Below are 27,738 nucleotides of genomic sequence, written 5' to 3'. Positions count from 1 at the left end.
CATTGATCCTAGCAGTCTCAAGAGATATCTAGTAGAGTGTCCTTGTTACTGAAGTGGGGCACTTGGTGGGCTTAAGTAAGTAACAGCAGCATTAAAGAGGTCAAGACAGTACACAACTTAATGTGCTATTGTGCAAAGGTCTATTAATGCAGAAGATATAACTTCAGTAGCAAACTGTGGTGTGGCTATTTACAAAAAATAAGAAAAGGCATGTTGGTCATATTTACTTTGTGGTTTTTCCCAGAGTCCTAATATAACTCTGGTATGACTCCAGATAAATGACTCAAGTAAAGGCCAGGGGCTTTGAGAAAGATCGAATGGTGTCTGAGTTGGATGAGCCTGTGTAAATCTCTGGGTAACTGTTAACCTCTGGAGTTTCTGCCATTGAGTGGATCCAAACTCGAATTTAACCTTTAGGGCATGGACATCTTTTAGTCCCCAAAATCTCTGCAGTTAGCACCAGAGGACATCAAGAGCAAAATCCTGCCACAGCAGAGATTGCAAATTTTCAATGTCAGAGAGACAGACAAGCATTGATAAAAACAGTCCTGGAATGCACTGCCAGAAGAGGTGGTGGGAACAGGCACGTTGGCAAAGTTTAAGAGGAATCCGGATGATTCCATGAATAGGGAGAGAATAGTGGGATACAGACTGAATCAGGGTAGAAGGTTTGTTTTTAGTTTAATTAGGGCATGATGATCAGCACAGGCTTGGAGGGCTGAAGGGCCTGTTCCTGTGCTGTACTTCTCTTTGTTCTCTTCTTGTCGAAATCAAAGGCAGGACTTTTGAAACAATTTGGATGAGGGGGATGCACAGATTGAAGAATTACCCCCAAGGGATCTTGAAGCCTCTGGAACATGCTCCAATTTTCAAAGTGGGGATGCGGATGTCTGCTGGAAGTTGGGATAACCCTTTTGCCTCCAATGAAACAGCTTTGATTTGCTTTGTTAATTTTCTTGATGAGCTTGTCAACAGGTTAGTCAGGGAGAAAGTGAGGTCTGCAGATGCTGGAGATCAGAGCTGAAAATGTGTTGCTGGAAAAGTGCAGCAGGTCAGGCAGCATCCAAGGAATAGGAAATTCTACGTTTCGGGCATAAGGCCTTCTTCCTGAAGAAAGGCTTATGCCCAAAACGTCGAATTTCCTGTTCCTTGGATGCTGCCTGACCTGCTGCGCTTTTCCAGCAACACATTTTCAACAGGTTAGTCGGAACAAGAATGTAATTTTCAGTCAGTGACTGTGAACATAAATGCACAGCAGCTCAGAACTTCAAGTTTTTATTTGTGAAAGGAAAGATCTAAGGATCTGGGAGATCGTGCACTGGATCATGCACATTACCCACCATTTGTCCATTTGTTCACTGCTGTACACAGTGAAACTGCTGCTCTTCCATCCCAAACAGCACATTAAAATTTAAACATAGTGGTGTCACATGGCTTGGGACCTGGAAATTATCCCAGTGTCAGTTTTCTGATCCTGAATTGATAAGTCAAATCCCAGAAGTCAATAGTGTGTGAGTGTCTTTTTATGTTGGTTTTTGTATACTTGTCTCATTAAAATTGTATTTTCTTCAAGGAGTGAACTATTAAGCTAATAGGTTCAATATTGCATGAAAACGGAGAATGCTGAAGGAACTCAACAGGTCTGGCAGCATTTGTAGACAGAGAAAGAGTTAACATCTCAAGTCTAGAATAACCCTTATTTGGAATTGAAGGGAGCTGGGAAATGATGGTTTTGATCAGAGGAGGAGGAGGAGCGAGTGGAAGAGATTGGGAAGGTGTCCAGAATAAAAGACAATGGCAGTGCTCAGAGTGGTAGAGAAATAGATGAAGATTGGTGTCAAGAGCAGAAAATACATCAGCTCTGCTGACAGCAAACTCACACTGTGAAGTTGTTGAACTCAAAGTTGAGTCATGAAGACTGCAAAATGCTAAGTGGAAATTGAAGAACTGTTCCTCCAACATGTGTTGGGTTTCACTGGAAGTCTGCAGCCAGCCTCAGACTGAAGTTTGATGCAGCACTGAGGTCAAATAATGCTGCACAATAGATCGTATATTAATTACTTCACAGTCATAGAATCACAGAGATGTACAGCACGGAAACAGACCCTTCGGTCCAACCCATCCATGCTGACCAGATATCCCAACCCAATCTAGTCCCACCTGGCCCATATCCCTCCAAACCCTTCCTATTCATGTACCCATCCAAATGCCTCTTAAATGTTGCAATTGTACCAGCCTCCACCGCTTCCTCTGGCAGCTCATTCCATACACGTACCACCCTCTGCGTGAAAAGGTTGCCCCATAGGTATCTTTTATATCTTTCCCCTCTCTCCCTAAACCTATGACCTCTAGTTCTGGATTTCCTGACCCCAGGGAAAAGATGTTGCCTAATTATCCTATCCACGCTCCTTGTGATTTTGTAAACTCTATAAGGTCACCCCTCAGCCTCTGACGCTCCAGGGAAAACAGCCCCAGCCTGTTCAACCTCTCCCTATAGCTCAGATCCTCCAACCCTGGCAACATTCTTGTAAATCTCTTCTGAACCCTTTCAAGTTTCACAACATCTTTCCAATAGGAAGGAGACCAGAATTGCACACAATTCCAACAGTGGCCTAACCAATGTCCTGTACAACCGCAACATGACCTCCCTCCTCTGTACTCAGTACTCTGACCAGTAAAGGAAACCATACCAAACGCCTTCTTCACTATCCTATCTACCTGTGACTCCACTTTCAAGGAACTATGAACCTGCACTCCAAGGTCTATTTGTTCAGCAGCACTCCCTTACACCTTACCATTAAGTGTATAAGTCCTGCTAAGATTTACTTTCCCAAAATGCAGCAAATCACATTTATGTGAATATTGACTGATAGCACAGATGCATTAAGCAGCTGGTTGCGATTTTTTAAATGTTTAACTTATTGCAACTTTCTTAGTTGTTTAAAGTTTTATTCTTTGTTATTTTTCAATCATCCAAAGATGTGTCGCAAATCTTTAGGTATTATATGGGGTTATCAGCATTATATTTGACATCGTTTCACTCCAGGTTTATTTCTCCTGCTTTTCCAGCCTCCTCTGACCAATCACAGCAGCGACCTTATTTAGGTGTTCGTGTGAAAGATCCTGTAAAGGAACTCCTTAAAAGGAAACGCAAAAACATTGAGAACACTAACACAACCACAAATAGCACAGTGAGTATCATTTGTATTTATGAGTTTTGCAAACTGCATTCAAAGTTGATGCTTTAAATACCTATTAATCAACATTGATCAACAGATATTGTTTGCCATCTTTTTCAATGTTGTTCCATTGGCTGCCAAATGACACTCACATAGTGGTTTGCCAATGCAATGAGCAGGATAACTATATATTGTCCTGCAAGTAATTACTTAAAATCCACTCTGTGTTCACCTCAAAGCCATTAATCTGTTTCGGAAATCCACCCAGCTGAATGTTGCAGATGGAGATACAGGGGCACAAATGTTCTCTGCTTTCTCAATACCATGTGGTTTGGAATTGCTGATGAACACAAGGATATGTGTTAATTTCAATTTATTTTAGTCTTACTGAAAAAGGCAGATTTTGTCAAAGCTTTCCACCTTGCATGCATCAGAGTACGAATCCATTGGAGAAACAAATCATGAGGAGAGTGTTGATCAGTTGACATGCGCACCCTGATTAATAGATGTGTTGACATGGAGAATTGACTAATTCATGACTATTAACAGTTAATTGCCAGGTTTTAAACAATTTAAGCCAGGCAGGTTAATCCTGATTGGTCAAACTTGCATGTACTGAAACAATATGCATCAGTACACAGGGCCTTATTCTTTGCAGAGAGAGAGAACATGTACGCACACTACAGCTGTGTCAACTCAGCAGAATACATGATGGTCATTCACTGGTTCATTCTTCAGGGAAATGTCCTAACCAGTCAGAGCCACAGATTAATCTGTTATCCTGAAGGGCTGCAAAACTCACAGAAGGTCATTGGCACAATCACCTCATAAAATAGAAATAAAAAGAGGAACACGGAGACTTTCATAAACCTATTTGCACTTTTCATCCAATTTAAATGTTGCAGTGTTGACATTGTTGTGATGCGCAATACCTTCACAAAATGTATTTATCTTCTGTATGTCATTTTTTAAAACTTGCACAGTTGTCAGATTTGCTGTTGTAAAAACAAAGCTGCTGAAAAATCTCTGAAGGAACTAAAAGTTTAAAAGTTAATTTGACCATTTCAAAATGAGTGTTTTTGTTATTACTGGCAATATCAATTCAGTCAATGACTTGGTTAGGTGCTTTGATGTGTTTTACTCTTTCCTGAAGCATTTTGAAAATTCTGTCATATTTTACCAGTTACATTATTAAGTCATATATAAGCATCTAACAGAAGTACAAAATTTTTACCTTTGGAAGTTTGTTCTGCACATGACCTGTATCTAGAAAAATCACTCAAGGATCCCAACTGGATTGTTGTAATGTACTTGACTTAGGTCTCAAAACATCACTGTGTTGACCCTTGTTGAATCCATCTGTTGGCGAACCATTTCCTTTCAATTTCTCAGATTACAAAAAGGATCACTTCCACTTACAGAGTATCAAAACTGTACAATATCTGGGATGCACAGTTTGGTCACACAAATAGTTAAGGGTTGCAACCTTCCAGAATTACAAATTAATCTCCTAGACATCCCAGGAGGAAACCAAAAGGGCTTTAAGAAAATAGTGTATTTTAATATTTCTTCTTTAGTACAAAAACAATGGAGATGGAGAAAGAGTTTGTTTGACTAACAGTTAAGAATCAGACAATCAGATGAAGTTTGTTCACTTTACAATTACCATGGGAAGGCTGCTGGACACTGTTGGATAGCTTTTGGAGAGACCATGGAAGATGAGGCATTGGAAATCAAGTGATCAAATAAGGACCACCAGGAATATATCTGTCCAGAGGTGACAACCACAAAATTTGTGAAAAATAATAAAGCTCTCCAATGTTCTTAAATATCACAGTCTATATTTTGTACATAGGTTTTGATATGGACATTTCAGTTCCCTTTGAAATGTAACTCTCCTTGCTTGGCACATGGACACGCCTAACAAAACAGAAAAAAAAAGTAATTGGAGCATTTAGTCCATTTGAATTTTTTCCAAGGGCCTAGTTATCCGATGACAGATTGCTATCTGTCTTGCCACAGACAAGGTGCCAAGCTGGTAGCAAGCCAGTGGGTGTGCCAGTTCTCAGGAACTGGAAGAATTATTGATGTTTTTCTTATTAACCTACGCACAAGGACCTGAATTTAGGCCTCCTGGCTCAGAATTAGGAACACTACCACTGTGCTCCAAGGCCCCCACTACTGAGTGAATTGTTTTTCTTTTCTTCTCCTGAGTCATTGATATAGTGAATATAGTCAGACCAACCTTTTTTCCATCCATCTTCCCTGTTCCTGGGGTAAGTACATTCTTGCACATAAACTGAACCAAATGGATATGCAGCTGATGGAGAGTAAATCTCACTCACTGATTGCCCAGATCTGTTTAAAACTTCCACACCCCTGCATGCAAACATAAAAGGAAAGAAAATTGCAATTGTAAAACACTTCTCACAATCTCATAATGCCCCAAAGCACTTTACAGCCAATGAAACACTTTGGAAATGTAAAATCAGCAGAATTCCACACTCTCTTTAGAGAGCAGTGATTCATGATGAGTCTAAACTGACAGTCACCATGCCTCAGGCAAGGGGCAACATGGAGCCTTCCATTGTAATCTCAGCCAGCATGGGAATTGAACATGTGCTATTGGTATCATATGCATTGCAAACCAAATATTCAGCCAACTTAGCTACCAATCCCTTGGAAGTATACTCACTATGAACATTCATGTAGCCAGTCTTTAAGGGATCAAATGCTAGAGCTAAATCCTGATACACTTAACAGGCTTTTACTTCTTGAGGCAGGCATTGCAAACCATGCACCTCCAATGCCTTTTTCAGTTGACTCCTTTACATTTGAGCACAGGAAATCCTCAATTGATGCCCATAACCAGAAATCAATTAGCACCCCTTGATACACAATAATCGCCATTGTTACAATGTCAGAAATAAGAAAAAGGATAAGCACACAGCAATGTCACAGGAACAGAAATATGATAATGGCCAAATCACCTACTTTATTAATAGTGATCAAACAATAAAAATTGACAAGGACACCAAGGAGTCTCCTGCTGTTCTTCCTTGAAATAGTTCTGGTGGACGTTTTGCATCCACCTGAGGAGGTAAATGAGATCTTATTCGAACATCTCAGTTGACAAATGACATCCTTGATAGTGCAGTGCACTCCCAGTACATCAGTGCAGTGTCAGCCTTGATTTTTCTGCTCCAGTCTCCACATTATGATTTGAACTCAAGCCCACAACCTTCAAACTCTGTCTGTGTAAGTTCACAGAACTGGCAGTACTTAGTCTGACCACAATTTTCAGAGGTCACTAATGTCTGGCAAATTGAGTAATCTTGGTACATAATAAAACAAAGAACTGCAGATGCTGAAGATCTGAAAGCATAAAATCGAAAATTGTTGCAGAAACTCAGTGGGTGTGAAGAAAAAATCGAGTTAATGTTTCAAATCCATTGAGCAATCTTCAGTTCTGAAGAAAGGTCACTGGACTCAAAACGTTAACTCGGTAATTTTGGTATTGTTTCAATGCTGTTTCATTTCTCAAGCAGTTTAAGAAAAAATGCTTTATCAGGTATTTTTCAAACACAGCAGTGAATTTTCAGTAAGGCCACTAGATGGAGCATCATGCTCTCCAGAAATATTCCCCACCAAGAAGGAATAAAGGCTTCTCACATTGTGCTCCATTGGTAAATTCCCAATGGGCAAAGAAGAGTGGCCTAGGAAGACTTTTACATACCGGGCTTACTGATTGCAAAGCAGCTTTAGCTAAAGTTTGTGGTCAGCTCCCTTACAATCATAGCTTAATACAGAGCAGGGAGGCCAATCAGCACGATCGTGCAGATGCTAGCTATAAAGTTAACCCACTTTTTTCTAGTTGGAAGAGAGAATGGAAAACACCACTTTCATGCTAGAATTAAAGATTAAATAATAATAAAGATAAAGATCCTTCCTGTTGTTTAAGAATTGATTTCATTTTTGTGGGGCAGTTGAAGGCTGTTGTAATGAAGATTGAATAAGTAAATGATTCTGCTCCAGTGCATTTGCAGTATCTGTAGATAGTGACATTTACTGAACCATCATAACCACATTGGCTGCATGCAGCACCAATTCTAGACTTTCCAGTGTCACTGACGATACGCATAATGTAACCCAAAAAAACAGAAATTAGTTTCAACTTAATTAAGTTACAAAGTGGGTGTTTACAATCACCTTTGATGTCATGTTTAATCTTAATATCTACGCAAATCATCATGTATTTATATTTAATACCGAATCATTAATTTTTCGAACAATACAAACAAATGATCAAGGAAAAATGGAAACAGTTTGAAACAGTAGCACTCAGAAAGGCAGTTTGTAATCAGTAGTTCTTGAGATATAGTCATAGTTGTGGTGTCACATGGCACAAACCAATAGCTTTGCTTATGTGAAAGCAAATAAATTCTGCACCCTAAAATTTTTACAACTGTATAGGAATAAAGCTAGGCCATCTAACCCTTAACACACAGCTTGCCTTTCAGTTAGACCATGACTGATTTGTATTTTGAATCTATCTGTCTCTTTGTCATTATTCCCTAATAATCTTATCTAATGAAAATCTATCAGTCTCACCTTCAAAGTTTCAATTGACCTCTCACCTTAATTGCTACTTTGTAGAAAGGTTTACAGCTTTCCACTGTCCAATGTGGTAAAAAGTGCGTCTCAATATTCCCCTCAAAGTCGGAGCTCCAATTTTAACCTTATGTGTCTTGTTCAGTATTGTACTGAAGAGAATCATTTTCCTACAATCTCTTTTAATTCTCTTAAAGACCACAATCAGTTCACGCCTTAATCTTCTATGCATGAGGGAAGTCAAGCCTAGGCTGTGCAACCTATTACACCATCAGTCTTCATAGATCATTGAATCCCTATAGTGTGGAAGGCTCTATTGGCCATTCAGGCCATCAAGTCCATACTTACCCTCTGAAGAGCATCCTACCTAAAACCATTCCCCTGCCCTATGCCCATAACCCTGCACTTCCCATGCCTAACCCACCTACCTCTGGACACTGTGGGCATATTAGCATGGTCAATCCACCTAACCTGCACAACTTTGGAGGGAAACCAGAGCACCAGAGAAAACCCACTCAGACACAGAGAAAATGTGCAAACTTCACACTGATAGTCACCTGAGGCTAGAATTGAATGCAGGTCCCTGTCACTGAAAGGCAGCAGTGCTAACCACTGAGCGGCCCCAACAGGTCCCTTGGTCCCATTCTGAACCACAAACCTCGGTGCAACAAGTCATATCTGTTTGCAATTGTGTAAGAGCTTCCTTCTGCCTAACTTATGTTATTCTTCAAGGGACCTGTACAAAAAGGACGGATTGCACTTAAATTGGAAGGGGACTAATATACTGGCAGGGAGATTTACTCGAGCTGCTCAGGAGGATTTAAATTAGTAAGGTGGGTGGGTGGGACTCCGGGAAATAGTGAGGAAAGAGATCAATCTGAGACTGGTACAGTTGAGAGCAGAAGCAAGTCAAACAGTCAGGGCAGGCAAGGACAAGTTAGGACTAATTAAACTGCATTTATTTCAATGCAAGGGGCCTAATAGGGAAGGCAGATGAATTCAGGGCATGGTTAGGAACATGGGACTGAGATATCATAGCAATTACAGAAACAGGGATGGACAGGACAGGTAGCTTAATGTTCCAGGATACAAATGCTACAGAAAGGATAGAAAGGGAGGCAAGAGAGGAGGGGGAGTGGCGTTTTTGATAAGGGATAGCATTACAGCTGTGCTGAGGGAGGATATTCCCAGAAATACATCTAAGGAACTTATTTGGGTGGAACTGAGAAATAAGAAAGGGATGATAACCTTAATGGGATTGTATTATAGACCCCCTAATAGTCAGAGGGAAAATGAGAAACAAACTTGTAAGGAGATCTCAGCTATCTGTAAGAATAATAGGGTGGTAATGGTAGGGGATTTTAACTTTCCAAACATAGACTGGGACTGCCATAGTGTTAAGGGTTTAGATGGAGAGGAATTCGTTAAGTGTGTACAAGACAATTTTCTGATTCAGTATGTGGATGTACCTACTAGAGAAGGTGCAAACCTTGACCTAGTCTTGGGAAATAAGGCAGGGCAGGTGACTGAGGTGTCAGTGGGGGAGCACTTTGGGGCTAGCGACCATAATTCTATTTGTTTTAAAATTGTGATGGACAAGGATAGACCAGATCTAAAAGTTGAAATTCTAAATTGGAGAAAGGCCAATTTTGATGGTATTAGGCAAGATCTTTCAAAAGCTGATTGGAGGCAGATGTTCGCAGGTAAAGGGATGGCTGGAAAATGGGAAGCCTTCAGAAATGAGATAACATGAATCCAGAGAAAGTATATTCCTGTTAGGGTGGAAGGAAAGGCTGGTCGGTATCGGGAATGCTGGATGACTAAAGAAATAGAGTGCTTGGTTTAGAAAAAGAAGGAAGCATACTTCAGGTATAGGAGAAAGTGAGGACTGCAGATGCTGGAGATCAGAGCTGAAAATGTGTTGCCAGAAAAGTGCAGCAGGTCAGGCAGCATCCAAGGAGCAGGAGAATCGATGTTTCGAGCATGAGCCCTCATATCCTCCCTCTGCAAAGCTGTAATGCTATCTCTTATCAAAAACACCACTCCCCCTCCTCTCTTGCCTCCCTTTCTATCCTTCCTGTAGAAGGGCTCATACCCGAAACATCGATTCTCCTGCTCCTTGGATGCAGCCTGACCTGCCATACTTCAGGTATAGACAGGATACATTGAGTGAATCCTTAGAAGAGTATAAAGGCAGTAGGAGTATACTTGAAGGAAATCAGGAGGGCAAAAAGGGGGCATGAGATAGCTTTGGCAAATAGAGTTAAGGAGAATCCAAAGGGTTTTTACAAATACATTAAGGGCAAAAGGTTAACTAGGGAGACAATAGGGCCCCTCAAAGATCAGCAAGGCAGCCTTTGTGTGGAGCCGCAGAAAATGGAGGAGATGCTAAACAAGTATTTTGCATCAGTATGTGGAAAAGGACATGGAAGATATAGAATGCAGGGAAGTAGATGGTGACATCTTGAAAAATGTCCAGATTACAGAGGAGGAAGTGCTGGATGTCGTGAAATGGTTAAAGGTAGATAAATCCCCAGGACCTGTTCAGGTGTACCCTCGAACTCTTTGGGAAGCTAAGGGAAGTGATTGCTGGGCCACTTGCTGAGATATTTGTATCATCGATAGTCACAGATGAAGTGCCAAAAGACTGGAGGTTGGCAAACGTGGTGCCACTGTTTAAGAAGGGTGGTAAGGACAAGCCAGGGAACTATAGACCAGTGAGCCTGACCTCGGTGGTGGGCAAGTTGTTGGAGGGAATCCTGAGGGACAGGATGTACATGTATTTGGAAAGGCAAGGACTAAATAGAGATAGTCAACATGGCTTTATGTGCGGGAAATCAAATTTGTCTCACAAATTTGATTGAGTTTTTTGAAGAAGTAACAAAGAGGATTGATGAGGGCAGAGCGGTTGATGTGATCTATATGGACTTCAGTAAGGCGTTCAACAAGGTTCCCCATGGGAGACTGGTTAGCAAGGTTAGGTCTCATGGAACACACTGAGAACTAGCCATTTGGATACAGAACTGATTCAAAGGTAGAAGACAGAGAGTGGTGCTGGAGGGTTGTTTTTCAGACTGGAGGCCTGTGACCAGTGGAGTGCCACAAGGATCGGTGCTGGGTCCTCTACTTTTCGCCGTTTATATAAATGATTTGGATGTGAGCATAAGAAGTCTTAAACACTTTATGGCAAAGTCCTAGGGAGTGTTGCTGAACAAAGAGACCTTGGAGTGTAGGTTCATAGCTCCTTGAAAGTAGAGTCGCAGGTAGATAGGGTAATGAAGAAGGCATTTGGTATGCTTTTCTTTATTGGTCAGAGTACTGAGTATAGAGGTGGGAGGTCATGTTGCAGCTGTACAGGGCATTGGTTAGGCCACTGTTGGAATATTGTATGCAATTCTGGTCTCCTTCTTATTGGAAAGATGTTGTGAAACTTGAAAGGGTTCAGAAAAGATTTACAAGGCTGTTGCCAGGGTTGGAGGGTTTGAGCTACAGGGAGAGGCTGAACATGCAGGGGCTGTTTTCCCTGGAGCATCAGAGGCTGAGAGGGTGACCTTATAGAGGTTTACAAAATGATAAGGGGCATGAATAGGATAAATAGACAAAGTCTTTTCCCTGGGGTGGGGGCGTCCAGAACTAGAGGGCATAGGTTTAGGGTGAGAGGGGAAAGATATAAAAGAGACCTAAGAGGCAACTTTTTCACACAGAGGGTGGTGTGTGTATGGAATGAGCTGCCAGAGGAAGTGGTGGAGGGTGGTACAATTGCAACATTTAAGAGGCATTCGGATGGGTGTCTGAATAGGAAGGGTTTAGAGAGTATGGGCAGGTGCTGGCAGGTAGGACTAGATTGGGTTGGGATATCTGGTCAGCATGGAGGGGTTGGACTGAAGGGTCTGTTTCCATGCTGTACATCTCTCTGACTCTATGACTGTGTGTTGAAAAATACACAGTAAGTGGCAGGACCTTCAGGAGCATTGATATGCTGAGGATTTTTGTAATGCTAGTCCATAGGTCCTTGACAGTGGTAACACAATGGTTAAGATCATACAAATGGCATATGGCATGCTTGTATTCATCAGTCAGGGCATTGAGTATAAAAATTGCCAAGTCAGGTTGGAGCTGTATAAGATTTTAGTCAGTCGACACTATAAGAGTATAGTTTGTCAATGGGTTCCAGCCTGCATACTCAGAATGGTAGATGCTTGAAACATTCTTCCACAAACAGCAGTGGATGCTGGATCAGTTGTTAATTTTAAATCTGAGATGGATAGATTTTTGTTAAGCAAAGATATGAAGAGATATGGACCAAAGAGAGCTATATGGAGTTGAGCCACAGATCATCAGTGGTTAGCACTGTTGCCTCACAGTGCCAGAGACACGGGCTCAGTTCCCGCCTCAGGTGACTGACTGTGTGGAGTTTGCATGTTCTCCCCATGTCTGCGTGGGTTGCCTCCGGGTGCTCCGGTTTCATCCCACAATCCAAAAATGTGCAGGTTAGGTGAATTGGCCATGCTAAATTGCCCGTAGTGTTAATGGTAAATGTAGGGGAATGGGTCTGGGTGGGTTGCGCTTCGGTGGGTCGGTGTGGACTTGTTGGGCAGAAGGGCTTGTTTCCACACTGTAAGTAATCTAATCTAATCTAATCATCCATGATCTCATTCAATGGTCTGGAAGCAGACTATTTAGCCCATCAAGTTCACACTGACCCTCCAAAGAGTACCTAACCCAGACCCACTCTATCCCTGCATTTCCCATGGCTAATCCAGCTAATCTGCACATCTTTGGATTGTGGGAGGAAACCAGAGCACCCGGAGAAAACCCATCCAGACATGAATAGAATGTACAAATTCCATGCAGACAGTCGCCTGAGGTGGAATCGAACCCAGGTCCCTAGTGCTATGAGACAGCAGTACTAACCACTGAGCCATCGTGTTACTCCACTTTAAGCCAACTCATTGCCAATGAGTTTTCTAATGACTGATAAAGTTACAGACCTGAAGCATCAACTCTGTTTTTCTCTCTCCGCAGTCACTGCTGGGATAACTGGAATTATTTGTTTTTATTTCAGGTTTCCAGACGTGCACTATTTTGATTTTATGAAAGAATTGACATTGGAGAGTGTCAATCAGTCATAAGTTTCACTGCCATGAAACTTAATCCCTTGTTTTAATTTATTATTTTTAAAGCTGTTTTAAATTTAAACACTATGCTGAATAGTCTGGAGAGAAGAGAAATTCTCTCCCTAAGGGCATTGTGAGTCTAGCTACAACAACATGGCTTTCACCAGTTCAACAAGGCAGCTCACCATCACCTTCTTATGGGCAACTAGGGATGAGCAATAAATGGCAGTCCGTCAGTGGCACCCATGTCCCAGAAGTGAATAGAAAGGAAGGCTTGAAGGCCATTGATAAGGTGCCGTACAGAAAGATGCTAAATAAGATAAGATTCCATGGTGTTAAGGGCAAGGTACTGATATGGATAGAGGACCGGCTGACTGGAAGAAGACAGACAGTAGGATTATAGTGATCTTTTTCAGTATGACAGCCAGTGGAGTTCCGCAGGGGTCCGTGTTAGGACAACAACTATTCACATTACACATTAACAATCTGCACGAAGGACCTGATGGCATTGTTACGAAGTTTGCAGATGACTCAAAGACAATTGGAGGGGTAGAGAGTGTTGAGGAAACAGGAAGGCTACAGAAGGACTTGGAAAGGCTAGGAGGGTGGGCAAAGAAGTAAAAGATGGAATACAATGTTGCAAAGTGTGAAGTCATAGTAGGAAGAATAGAGGCATAGACTATTTTATAATCAGGAAAAAGCTTTGGAAATCTGAATCACAAAGGGACTCAGGAGTCCAAGTTCAACATTCTCCTAAGGTTAATGTGCAATTAGGAAGGCAAATGTAATGTTAGCATTCATTTCAAGAAGGCTAGATTACAGGAGCAGAGATGTATTGTTGAAGCTGAATAAGGCTCTGGTCAGACTACATTTGGAATATTGTGAGCAGTTATGATCCCCATATCTAAGGAAGGACATGTTGGCCTTGGAGAACTTGGAGAGAGTCCAGGGGAGGTTTACAAGAAAGATCCCAGGGATGAAGGGCTTGTTCTTTTGAGGAGAGCAATTGAGGACTCTGGGTTGGTGGTCAATGGAGTTTTGAAGGATGAGGAGTGACCTCACTGAAATTTACAGAATGCAGAGTGACCTGGGTAGAGTGAACATGGAGATGTTATTTCCACTGGTGGGAGAGACTATATCCAAGGGTACAACCACAGAGTGAAACGATGACCCTTTAGAACTGAAGTGAGAAGGAATTTCTTCTGCCAGAAGACGGTGAATCTGTGGAATTCATTGCCAAAGTGGGCTGTGGGAGCTAGTCATTGAGTGTATTTAAGACAGAGATAGATAGGATCTTAATTAATAAGAGGATCAAAGGTTACAGGAAGAAAGCAGAAGTTTGGGGTTGAGTAATATATTAGCCATGATCAAATGGTGGAATAGACTCGATGGGTTGAACGGCCTAAATCTACTCCCAGATCTTATGGTCTTCAGGTCTATAGCGGAAAGTTAGTGAAGCGGAACAATCACTGTAGTATGAGGAAATCCCACTCTAGATGTGTGATGGTCATGAAGCCTGCAGCTTACTCCATGTATATAGAATTGTGCCCATCACACTGATCTGCCATATGTCCAGATTCAATGTAGAATAGCAAACAAAACTTAACTTTATTTTGCTGTTCTTTTCATTCTTAAGTGTCTCAAAACCTCAAAATTCTTTTGTACTCCTGAAACACAAAAGGAGATGTCCCCAAGTGTAGCCAAATGAGTAAGGAGTGTGCTTGAAACAGACACATAGCAAGTTATATAGCAGCAAGGTGTGGCAGCTTTCATGCAAATCAGAAAACTTCATCTCCATCAGTAGATGGGTACTGAACACCTAAATGCAAATTAATTAGCTCTGCTTGTCTATTTTTCTTTATTATTTTCTATACTAATTGTGAGATGGATAAATAGCCCATGTGTTCATATCTCACTGTGTTTGTATGTGTGCTGTACAGTTGCCCCTGTTTTATCATCACAACAAGCAATTGTGACAAGAAGTGGTTAGCTTAACGTTTTGTGAAGTTGCTTGCCAGAATACACAATAAATTTGACTTCTCTGCAAGCCTTCAAGAGGAAGGTAGATGATTTCTACAACGTGGAAAGCATGTGAAGGCTAGGCAAGAATTTGATGTCATTAGTTATATCAATTACTTCAGGGTCCTAGAGTTAGCTTGATAGCCTTCGGAGGAATTTTTCAGAGTCAATAAGACTTCCAGTGTGAGATGCCCTCCTGTATGATCACTAATAATTTCTTTGGATTGTAAAAGATAATATATGTATAATCTAACTGTTGTTTAATTGGTTTCACTCCTTAATCACACCTCATTCTTTCTGGTATTGGTTTCAAGACATCAAGGAGCTGAGGAGTCAAGAGAAATGCTGGGGAGATGAAGATGGGTGATGAGATGGAAATGGGATGTCACCAGTGTTACCTTTTTCCTAGATCCATTGCATTGTAATACTGGCCCTAACTCTAGATTTACATTTTAAGCTTTTGAAGTGTATAGATTCTTTCAATTTCAGTGTTAATTTAATTTACAGTCAATAAAGAAGGTACCAGTGTAGCTTGAAAGGCTATTCTTTGTTTAAAATTTCCTAGAAATCTATCGACAGGTCGCAACAGTCATTTGTCCTATTAACAGTCCATCTCTCACAAAATTAAAAGAAAAGTATGTAAAAGTTCTGTAGGTTAATTCTTGGGATTTCTGCATTGCTGGCTAGGGCAGCATTTATTAGTCAAACCCAATTGTTCTTGAGAAAATGGCAGTGAGTCACCTTCTAGACCAACTACAGTCTGTGTGGTGTAGGTATACTGAGAGTGATATAAGGGGAGAAAGTTCCAAGATTTTGATGTAGTGACAATGAAGAAATAATCAATGCTTCCAAATCAGGATGATGTGTGAGTTATAGTGCAACTTAATATATGCCCATGATTTCTTCACAGTAATTCTCTGTTGGTGGAGGTTGTGAATTTGAAAAGTACTGTTGAGGGAACCACAGAACATGCTTTTAATGCTGATCATCGTATGTGCTTTATGAAATAGAACTAAACAAACTCTGCTAAATTGAATTATGATATTTCATTTATGGATGCATTAACTTAAATCATTGAGGTGGAAAACATACCAAATTCACCATCTTAAAATATCTTGTATTTACAGCTACAAAGGCAATGCATGTAATTGCTTTTCTAACTTAACACTTCTTTCTTTATCAAGCAGATGGTTTTGCCACACCTTTCGATGACATGCTATTCACAAATAGGTAAGATTCATCATACATAACTATAAAATAAGCAGCATAATCGCGGAAAGGAACTGACACACTTCAGGCTGAACAATGGTGCAAAGAACCTTTTACATATTCAATTACATATAAAGCCATTTATTTGTTAATTGTTACAGAATCCCATTGATTTTCTGTTGATAGTTGACCTTGCTTTTATCAACTAACTATAATCTCTTATGCCAGCTGCCATTCTGTTTATCTTAATACAACTGTGTTTATACATTGAGTGCCAAGTGCTTCCACATAAGCCTATCATTTGTTTTTACAATCAATTGCCTTTCCAAAATGACAGACAAGGGATAGAATATTTATAAGGGTTTATTTTGTTTTGTAAAACATCTAAGTGATGCACGGATCAGATAAAGAGAGACATTCTCAAGAATGTCTCTTTCTGAAAAATGGGCACTTCTGTGCAAAGAACTGGCAACTAACTATCAGTCAAGCCTAGTCATAAAGTCATACAGCACAGAAGCAGACCCTTCAGTCCAACCAGTCCACGAAAACCATGTTCCCAAACTAAACTAGTCCCATCTGTCTCCGCTTAGCCCATATCCCTCCAAACCTTTCTTATTCATGTACTTGTCAAAATATCTTTTAAATGTTGTAGGAGAAAGTGAGGACTGATTAGATTCCCTACAGCCTGGAAACAGGCCATTGGGCCAACCAGTCCACACCAACCCTCCAAAGAGTAAGCCACCCAGACCCATTTCCCTCTGACTTCTGCACCTAACACTATGGCAATTTAGCATGGCCAATTCACCTATCCTGCACATCTTTGGACTGTGGGAAACAGCCAGAGCACCCAGAAGAAACCCATGCAGACACAGGGAGAATGTGCAAACTCCACACAGACGGTTGCCCAAGGCTGGAATTGAACCTGGTCCCTGGTGCTGTGAGGCAATAGTGCTAACCAGCGAGTCACCGTGCTGAAGACTGCAGATGCTGGAGATCAGAGTCAAGAGTGAGGTGCTGGAAAAGCACAGCAGGTCATACAACATCTGAGGAGCAGGACAATCACATTTCAGACAAGAGCCCTTCATCAGGAATGCTTTTCCAGTACCCCACTCTCAACTCTTAAATGTTGTAACTGTACCCATATCCACTACTTCTGATGGAAGTTCATTCCACACACGAAACACTCTGTGTAAAAAGTTGCCCCTTATCTCCATTTTAGATCTTTCTGCTCACACTTTAAAAATATGATCCCTAGTCCCAAAATCCGCCACCACAAGGAAAAAAACACTTGCCATTCACCTTATCTATGCTTCTCCCGATTTTATAAACTTTTAAAAGGTCACCCTTCAACATCCTCACTCCAGTGAAATAGGTCTCAGCCTTTCCAGCCTCTTCCTATAATTCAAACCTTCCATTCCCAGCAACGTACTGGTAAATATTTTCTGAATCCTGTCCAGCTTGTAGTATCCTTCCTGAACAGGGCAACCAGAACTGGACACAGTATTCCAGAAGAAACCTCACCAATGTCCTGTACAACTTCAACATGCCTACCCAACTCCTATACTCAAAGATCTGAGCAATGGAGACAATTGTGCTAAATGTCTTCATAACCACCCTGTCTACATGTGACAGAAACTTCAAAGAATTATGTACTTGAACTCCTACGTCTCTCGGTTCAACAAAAGTACCCGAGGTCTACTTTGAAATGAATAAGTCCTGCTTTTGTTTGTCTTGCCAAAATGCAATTCCTGGCATTTGTCCAAATTAAACTTCATCTGTCACTCCTCAGCCCATTGACCCAATCAATCAAAATCTCTTTGTAAACTGAGGTAACCTTCTTCACTGTCCACGATATTACAAATTTTAGTGTCACCTACTAACCATGTGTTCGACATTTTCATCGAAACCATTTATATAAATGACAAATGAAAGTGTACCCAGCACTGATCCCTGTGAAGCACCACTGGTAACAAACCTCCAATCCAAAAAGCAACCCTCCACCACCACTCTCTGTCTCCTGTCGTTAATCCAATTTTGTGTCCAAGTGGAAAGCTCACCCTGAATTCCATGTGATCTAACTTTACTAATTAGTCTACCATGTGGAACCTTGTCAAAGGCTTTACCAAAGTCCAAGTAAACAGCATCTACCACACTGCCCTCATCGATCTTTTTGGTCACTTCCTCAAGTTGGTGAGACAAGATTTCTCTTGTACAAACCATGCTGACTGTCCTAAATATTCGTTGCCTCTCTGAATACTAAATCCTATCTTGCAAGATCACCTCCAACAATTTACCCATCACTGAAGTCAGACTCTCAAGTCTACTCCTTCCTCCCAGGCTTCTCCTTACATGTCTTTTTAAACAAAGGCACAATATTAGCCATTCTCAATCATCCAGCATCTCACCTTTACTTATAGATAATACAAACATTTCTTCCCTAACTTCCCACAATGTCCTGGGATACACTAGATCAGTCCTGGAGATTTATCCATCTTTAGACTTCCCAACACGTGCAGCACATTGTTTTCTGTAATGTGAGCTGTTATCAAAACATCAATATTTATTTCCCTGAATTCTCTACCCTCCATTTCTTTTCCCACAGTAAAAACTGACAGAAAATATTAAGTTAGTATCTCTCCCCTCTCCTGAGATTCAACACAAAGACAACCTTGTGGAATCCTTGCTGCTGCATTGCAGTATGTCAGTGTAGATCTACGAGATTAGTCCAGACACTTAAATGCCTATGATTGTAATGTGTGCATATGATGGTTAGCTATAATAAATATCTATTGGATTCTTCAATACCATGGTATCCACACTCAATTTCTTAACATATGAGGGATGATGTATGAGATTAGGGGAGAGTGACAGTCCTTGATATCGAGACTGCATTTAACTGAGTGTAGAGTTAAGGAGCCCTAGCAAAACTGGAATCGATGGGAATCAGGAGGCAAACTCTCTACCAGTTAGAAACAGCACAGTAGCTCAGTGGTTAGCACTACTGTCTCACAGTGACAGGGACTTGGGTTCAATTCCTGCCTCGGGTGGCTGTCTATGTAGAGTTTGTCCATTCTCCCTGTGCCTGCGTGGATTTTCTCTGGATGCTCTGGTTTCCTCCCACAGTCCAGTGATGTGCAGGTTAGATGAATTGGACATGCTAAATTGCCCATAGTGTTCATGAATTTGTAGGTTAGGTGCATTAATCAGGAATAAATGTAGGGGAATAGGTCTGGGTGGTTACTCTTTGGAGGATCAGTGTGGACCTATTGAGACAAATGGCTTGTCCCCACACTGTAAGGAATCTAATCTAATCATACCCAGCACATAGAAAGATGGTTGTGTTTATTAGAGGTCAGTTATCTCAGCTCCAGGATATCTCTGAAGAAGTTCCTCACGGTAGTGTCTTCCAGACATGAAGGCACAATGAACAATGGAATACCATGGTGATGGAGGATGTCACCAGGGTTAGCAAAACTGAATAGTAGTGTTAGTTTTCCCTGGACCATGTGATGAGATACTCAGCGGAAACAGCATTTGGGTGGCACAATGTACTTGAGAAGGAAATGACCGATTGTACCATCATAAAAAAGATACATTTAATAAGGACGACAATCACGTCTTTCAAAATCTAGAAATAGCCAAGAATTATTAGGACCAGTGAATCTACTTCAGGAGATCACAATGTTTCTGCTTTCCAGCCATCCGTAGTTCTTTCAGTTTTCATTGAGCATTCCAGGCAGTTTTTGACACAGGGTTGAAAATGGTGCAGGAACTTGGATTAGTAGAAGAGGTTAAACAACTCCTAGTCTTGTCAGAAATCTTAGCCCACTATGACCCAAACTTACCGACGATTGCTGTTACAGATATATCATTTACAGGATTTGGGGCTATACTATTTCACTTGCAGAACGATGACAAACATAGACCAGGTTGCTATTCCTCTAAGTCACTAAAAGAGACAGAACAGTGCAATGCCAAGACAGAGAAAGATGCATCAACAGTAGCATAGGTGTGCAAAACATCTTCAGGTTACATTATGGGATTACAGTTCAACAGACCATAAACCATCTATCACCATTTTGAATATAAAGGAAATTGACAAGATGCTAGTCTGAATTCTATACTTCAGACTCATTGAATTCTATTTCCTTTTCTGAACATAAAGGAATGCACTAAACAGCAGCTGACACACACTCTTTAGGGTACCACCACGTGGAACTGAACAGGAGAAATCAGGCTTTCTTGAGGTTGAAGTATATACTTCCTTAATCACTCCACACTCACTATTCAGTCAGGGACTTGGGTGTCACTGACTAGGCCAGCATTTATTAGAGACAAAGAGTCATAGAGATATTCAGCAAGGAAAAACGTTCGGTCCAAATCATCCATGCCGATCGGATATCCTAAATTAATCTAGTCCAATTTGCCATTATGTAGCCCATATCCCTCTAAACCCTTCCTATTCATATACCCATCCAGATGCTTTTTAAATATTGTAATTGTACTAGCCTCTACCACTTCACCTGGCAGTTCATTCCATACCCTTACTACCCTCTGCATGAAAAAAATATATCATTGGTTGCTAACAAAGAGTTTTGTGTCAAGCCATGGATCCAAACAACAGATACTTGGAAAACTAGCAGCCTCAAATAACCCTCTACAATCTAACCACTTAACAAAGCAAGGGTTTCTGTCCTTCATTATTCATATGTTCTGACTTTCCTGTCTGTGTAAGGGATAGGTAAACCATTTTACTGGATTGTTAGTATAAGTCAATGAGGAAAGCAATCATTAAAGTAAGTAGATTTCAATCTCATCAGGTTGGTCCATGCAGGAAACATTTTATGCCTTGTACTCAAACTGTTATTGCTTTCATTATTCACCCTTGTCATTAGTGCAACATCAACTTGTGCACCGTGTCCTCAGTAAAAACTATTGTTCAGTCTTTTTCATTGTTGCCACAAATGAGAAAATGTTGTTGGACAAATCCTCATCAGTGTTCATTATGTTGTATGAGCCACATCTTCTTTCCTGGTAGGGATCTACAAGTGCTTGACTGGGTTAAAGCATTAGAGAAAAATCACTTGGTGCTCTTACGAGAAGAAGTTTTTGCCTTAAACAAAGTGCAGTTTATCATTAAGTTAACCACGATTTGCAAGTTACATCAATTCGATAGTGTCTGTAACAATAACTGTGAGGGAGACCGAGATGGCAACACTTACTCCTTTGGGATCCAAAACTGTTCTCCCAGCATATCCATGTGACATTATCGTGTTGGACTGTGCTGAAGCCACTCTTTAGCATTAACCCTTCAGACATTTACACCTTTATTACTTGAGAAATAATAAAATTATTATTTTACAAATTCAACATAAAAATGGACCTAAATACAGTCCCTGGAAGAAACAATACAATTCCAAACAAAGAGATGTATCCTGATGTATTGAGTTGATTTTAATTTCACAATTCAGACAGAGTATTAAAATTGAATTGTGAGTTTGCCAGTAATGCAGTAATGATGAAAAGCAATATTGCAACATATCCCATCATGAACTTGTTTAATGTGACTGCATTTAGTGTTGCTACATATTGAATGTAAACATTCTGTCAAATTGATTGATGCTATTTTTAATTGTTCTTAGGACATCCTATGTTCCCAGAGACTGATATTCCTTCACCATCAATGCAAAATGCTGAAGAGGGAAATTTCCACACTACATGGTTGCCTCAATCATCTTCTGCTACCCTGCAGCCGTTACCACAGTGGTCACCATGTCCCGAATACCCCTTACATGAGACAGTAAACACCTCATACATGCAAGACATGTGTATGCAGCCTGTCTGTTCCAGCTATGCAGTAGTGGGACCTCCCTCGGTGGTGTCTTACACTCCACAACCATTGTTGAGCAACTTTGGGGTGAATTGTCAGGTATGATACAACCAGGATTTTCATATGTTGACACAAAATATTAATTATTAAATACATTAGAACACACATGGGGCTGTGGACAGATGGTGCTCACTAATGGCTTATTTGGTGTTCTTTGGTGGAAACAAAAGTTATGGGTTTCTTCTTTTTGCACTCTTGGGACATGGGCATTGCTGGCTGGACCAGCATTTATTGTCCATTCCTAGCTCCCCTTTAGAAAGTGGGAATGAGCTGCAGTTATTGCGATGTAGGTTGATGCCCTTAGCAAGGGAATTCCAGGATTTTGTCTCAACGACAGTGAAGGGACGGAAATATATTTTCAAGTCAGGATGGTGAGTGTCTTGGAGGGGAACTTGCAGGCGGTGGTGCTCCATGTATCTGCTACCCATGTTCTTCTAAATGGAAATGGTCGTGGGTTTGGAAGGTTCTGTCGAAGGATTTTTAGTGAATTTTTGCAGTGCATTTTGTAGATAGTACACACAGCTGCTACTGGACATTAGAGGTGGAGGAAGTGATGCATGTGGACTTAGTACCAGTCAAGAGGGTCGCTTTGTCCTGGGTAGTGTCAAGCTTCTTGAGTGATGTTGAGCTGCATTCATACAGGTAAGTGGGGAGTATTGCATGATTTGTACCTTGTAGATGATAGACAAGCGTTTGGAGTCAGGAGGTGAGTTACTCACTGCAGTGTTCCTAACCTCTGACCTGCTCTTGTAACCATTGCATTTATGTGGTGAGTCCAGTTGAGTTTCTGATCAATGGTAAACCCCATGATGTGTATTGCGGGTGATTCAATGATTGTAATACCATCGAATATCAAGGGGCAGTGGTTAGTCTGTCCCTTATTGGAGGTGGTCATTGCCTAGCATTTGTGTGACATGAATGTTACTTGTCACATGTCAGCTCAAGCCTGGATATCGTCCAGATTTTGTTGGATTTGCACATGGACTGCTTCAGTATCTGAGTGGTGCTGAACATTGTGCACTTGTTCCTTGTGATAGATTTTTTACATCTTCATTCATTTTTCTATGCCAGGCATCAGACCAAGCTGGTTGTTGAGACAGAGTTGTAAGCAAATCATGTTTTTTCCAAGTAACACGTCATTCTTTTTCTAAATCAGAGTTCAATATGTGTCGCTGAGGTGAGTTAGAGGTGATAATTCTAAAATTCACGAGATGATTTCAGAATGAGGAATCTCAGTTGTAAAGATACACCAAAGGAGTTAGGACTGTTTTCTTTGAGGAGGAGAAATCTTAGAAGAAATATGTTTGATGTGTTAAAAATCATGAAAGCTCTGCACAGAGTGAAAAGGGAATCATTGTTCCCACTCGTAAAAGAATTGGGAATGAGGGAGGCAGATTGACAAAATGATCAAAACAAGGATGAGAAAACAAATTCACTCAAAGAGCTGTTAAGGGTGTTCTCTGCACTGCTTGGCTAGAGGTATGTTCTATTGAGGTATTTTCACAAGGGCATTAGAGACCTTTCTCTTGGAGCATCGGAAGCTGAGGGGTGACCTTACAGAGATTTATAAAATCATGAGGGGCATGGATTGGGTGGGCATTTTTCCTAGGTGGTACAATTACTAGGATACCTGGGGTGGAGTCCAGAACTAGAGGGATAGGTTCAAGGTAAGAGGGGAAAGATTTAAAAAGGACCCACGAGGTAACTTTATCACATAAAGAGTGGTGCATGTATGGAATGAGCTGCCAGAGGAATTGGTGGAGGCTGGTACAATTACAACATTTCAAAGGCATCTGGATGGGTATATGAACAGGGAGGATCTGGAGGGATATGGCTAAATCTGGCAAATGGAACTGGTTCAGATTAGGATACCTGGTCAGTGCAGATGAGTTGGACTGAAGTGTCTGTTCCCAAGCTGTGTAATTCTATGACTCTCTGAGTGTTAATTGAAAATGAGCATTTGTGATGGATTATACAGAGAAGCCAGGAGAATAGTACAGAATGAATCAGCATAGACATGACGGGTTGAATGGCCTTGCTCTGTGCTGTGACAATTCAGCGATTCTGTGAACTCTTAGGGAGTGGACTATTGAAGCTTGTAGATGATGTTTTGTGAGGGTTTTTTCTCCGTAAATATAAGAAGATACCTATTCTCTCCTTAATGTCCCATGAGTAGACAGGCAGGAGGCTGGAAGAACATAGCAAGCCAGGCAGCATCAGGAGATGGAGAAGACAATACTTCAGGTGTAACCCTTCTTCAGGACTGGGGGTGGGTGGGGAAGTAGGGATAGGTGAAGACAGGTAGAAGGGATGACCTGGTTGGTCAATGTGAGGTATGAATTTGGTTGGTGGCAGGGAACAGTGAAAGGGATTGGGAAGGTCTGGGAATGGAGTCGGGGATTGGGAAGGAAGGTTATTTGAAATTGAAGAACTCAATGTTGAGTCCTCCAAGCTGTCAGCTGCCCAGGCGGAAGATGAAGTGTCATTCCTCCAATTTGCAGTGTGGTTCATTGTGGCAATGGAGGAGGCCAAGGATGATCATGTCGGAAAGAGAGTGGTTAGGGCACTGAAATGGGCAGTGACTGGGAAGTCCGGTCAGCCCCTACTGGCCGTGCTGCGATGCTCGACGAATCGTTCCCTAAGTTTATGTTCGGTCTCCCTGATGTAGACAAGACCACACCAGGAGCACCTGATGCAATTAACTAGGTTGAAATAGAGCCAGGTGAACCTCTGTCTCACCTGGAAGGACTGTTTGGGGCCCTGGATGGTTTCCTAAGCATGTTTTAGTTAACTATTGGGAAAAGTTGGCACAGGGACACAGAATTGCAATTTTAAAGTCAGAGAGATTTTAATTTACATTGTTCATTCTTTCACGATATTCCAGAATTCTTTACCCAGTAAAATCTTTTGCAATTAAGTCACTGCTGTAGTGTTAAACATGGCACCTGATCTATACACAGGAATATCCCACAAACAATAAGGATATAAATGACTGGATAATCTGTTTATTTGGTACATTTCGATGAAGGATGAATATTGACCAGAACACCCAGAGGAATCCTTCAACTCTGTGAAAGAATGCCATGGGCTTGTTTAGATCGACCTGATTTGCGGCTTCAGTTTAACTTCTCACTCTGTGTAGCTGGCCCTCAGTATTGGAGCTTTTGTACTTGTAGCTCTAGGATTGGAACTTTCTAAGGCAGATGTCTTACCAGTGAGCCCCACCTAAGAGCCCACAGAAAATATTCAGCAGAGCAGTCACTAATTATGGCTGTGTTTGTAAAGAACTTGCAGTTGTTAATATTCGCTTTGATTTCTCCACAGTCGAGAGCCCCCACACCAGGTGGTATTCCACAGTTGGACCTTGCAGATCAGCAGCCAGCGCTCAGCTACTTCTCTTGGAGCCAGACACTTTCATCGCTGCCAGCACCAGTGGCTCCATGTCAGACAAACTCACTGCAGCCTCTGCCACCTCAGTTTGTACCCTTGCCCATTTCCGTTTCCGAGCCTGGGCTGATGGAGCTGGAGGATGCCAGGAGGACCATTGCAAACATGGCCATTGAAAAACTGCTCCAGCAAGATGAAGACAATGACACGTATGTTTCTTTACAATAGAGCCAGACAACAAAAGTAAAAGGTCCAGAATAGTATGAGTGATTATACAGGAAACCCATTGCATTGTCATTTAAAGAAACCTGTGGCCTGTGATAGCTGTTTCAAGGAATTCAATATTTATCGCATTGTCTGTCATATTATTTTGAGGGCTACATTTTTTTCACCAGTTTAAAAGCAATGATTTGAGAGTATTGAGAGATTGTTTCATGTTTGTTACCAAATGTAGGGTCAATATTTCTCACTTCCTAACTTGTAATAGTTTACTTACTGGTTGGATTGATGGTATAGCTCACACTTAATCAACAGTACCTGCTGAAAGGCATTGGTCAACACTGACCTGTCAATTGTATCCTAATTTAAAGGACCCCCAGGTCTTAGCTACTTTTGTCAGAAATGGTTTCGTAAAAAGACAGAATTAGGAAGCACAGTGAACAATCACCAAAGTTGAAACTTATTCATGATTCTGTTGTATTTTATCTTTGCTGATAGAGTGAAGTGAAAAATATTTCAGCAATCATATTTGGTTGTCAGATTCTCACTACCTTTTTAAATATCACTGGAAAAGTCATTTTGTCAATTAGTTTCCTACTGCACTCAGCAGGCTTATTCACAATAAACTGGTATTCTTGTGAATTGTCCTGATGAAAAGCTATATAATCATCGAATCATAGAATCCCTACAGTGTGGTAACAGGCCCTTTGGCCCAACAAGTCCACACCAACCCTCCAAGTTCTGTACTACCGAAAGCCCAGTTTCCATCATAGATTGACCACCCTGAGCTGAACTGTGAAGGAATCTCTCTTTTATACAAGTAGGAGTATTTCAATCCAACAAAACAATTAGAAAATCGTTTGCAGAAAATAAAGTGAACCATATTTAAGATCACTAACTTATTGAAATGATTTTGCATTGACAAAACAAAAACACATTCTAGCTAGAAGCAAATTTCGGCCTCAAGAACCTTTACCTTTTAAGTAAATTGGCATTACACTATGCAAATATTAGTCCACCATTTTTGAGCATATTAAAATTAATTATAATTCACATTGAAATCAGACTGATTGCATGTGAGAAAACTTGGTGATTAATACCTCACAACTTAATTTCAAGATATTGGAGTTATGTAATTGAATTGGTAAGAATCCTGTTAGAACAATAATCCCTACTGTAGCCCAATAGTAACTGCTCTTTCTTGATTAATGGATTCTATGCATCTACTAGAATGTCTCATTTATCGTTGCAAAACAATTTTAATTGTGCATTATTTATTGGCAATTGTATGAAAGAAAAATCATGCAATGAAGCTGTTTAGAATTATTCCAAAAATCAACTCTTTGATTAAAATTAAATGGATATTATATTATACTCTAAATCATTGTTGTTAGATAAAATTCTTACTCCAGGAGGGGAGAAGATGTTCTGATATTTAATTGCTCAGTATCCTCCTGTCACCTCAATCTAATGTCAGTTATTTCCATATGGTAGCAGTCTTACAATGTAGCATTTTTTGACAACAATGTGTTTGATTTCTGTTGTAGATTGAGTAGACAAATTAGCTGAGATACAAAATGGTAGTTTTAATAGATAGTTCAAAAATCCTGATCATAGATGCATTTAAGGTGAAGCTAGGTAAAACACTGTGAGGGAGAAAAAAGAACCAAGTTATATGAATAGGATTACATGACAAATGGTGGGAGAAGACTTGTGTTAGCATAAACACAGACATGGAATAAACATTCTGTTCTGTGGTACATATCCAATGTAATTCTATGAAAGTAGCAATGCTTTACAATGTTTCAAGTTTTGTTTGAATCAGTATAGTTGCCTTTGAATTGAAATTGTGAAATAAATGGTCTTTATCTTTCAATGCTGAATTCACTTGGCTCAATGAAGTGGTAGGTCTAAAGAAGGAGTGAAATGATATTCTCCTTTAGTGTTATTGTATCTCATCCTCATGCAGTTCAAACTGTGCTCGCATTTAACTTCTTGACACAATATAGTGAAATTGAATTGAATCAGAGTCGAATTAGGTGGCACACTGTTTAAGAGTAAAGTAACTCTTGATGCTAGCAAATAGACATTGGACTTAAGAATGCGC

At 40.7% G+C, this 27,738-nt stretch overlaps 1 protein-coding gene across 1 annotated transcript in view; it reads left to right on the top strand.

The window, feature by feature from the left end:
- Positions 1–880: 880 nt before the first annotated feature.
- The window catches only part of LOC132829525 (NF-kappa-B inhibitor delta-like), a 74,539-nt gene continuing 47,681 nt past the window's right edge, over positions 881–27,738 (top strand). The window contains exons 1-5 of the mRNA XM_060846745.1: positions 881–975; positions 3,047–3,191; positions 16,111–16,156; positions 21,778–22,052; positions 25,350–25,621. Coding sequence (XP_060702728.1) covers positions 881–975; positions 3,047–3,191; positions 16,111–16,156; positions 21,778–22,052; positions 25,350–25,621 — 833 coding nt within the window. The remainder of the gene's footprint in view (positions 976–3,046; positions 3,192–16,110; positions 16,157–21,777; positions 22,053–25,349; positions 25,622–27,738) is intronic.

The sequence above is a fragment of the Hemiscyllium ocellatum genome, chromosome 29, assembly GCF_020745735.1.
Source record: "Hemiscyllium ocellatum isolate sHemOce1 chromosome 29, sHemOce1.pat.X.cur, whole genome shotgun sequence".
NCBI classification, from domain to species: Eukaryota; Metazoa; Chordata; class Chondrichthyes; order Orectolobiformes; family Hemiscylliidae; genus Hemiscyllium; species Hemiscyllium ocellatum.
The sequence above is the reverse complement of the archived record's forward strand: the minus strand, read 5'-3'. Positions and strand labels throughout refer to the sequence as shown.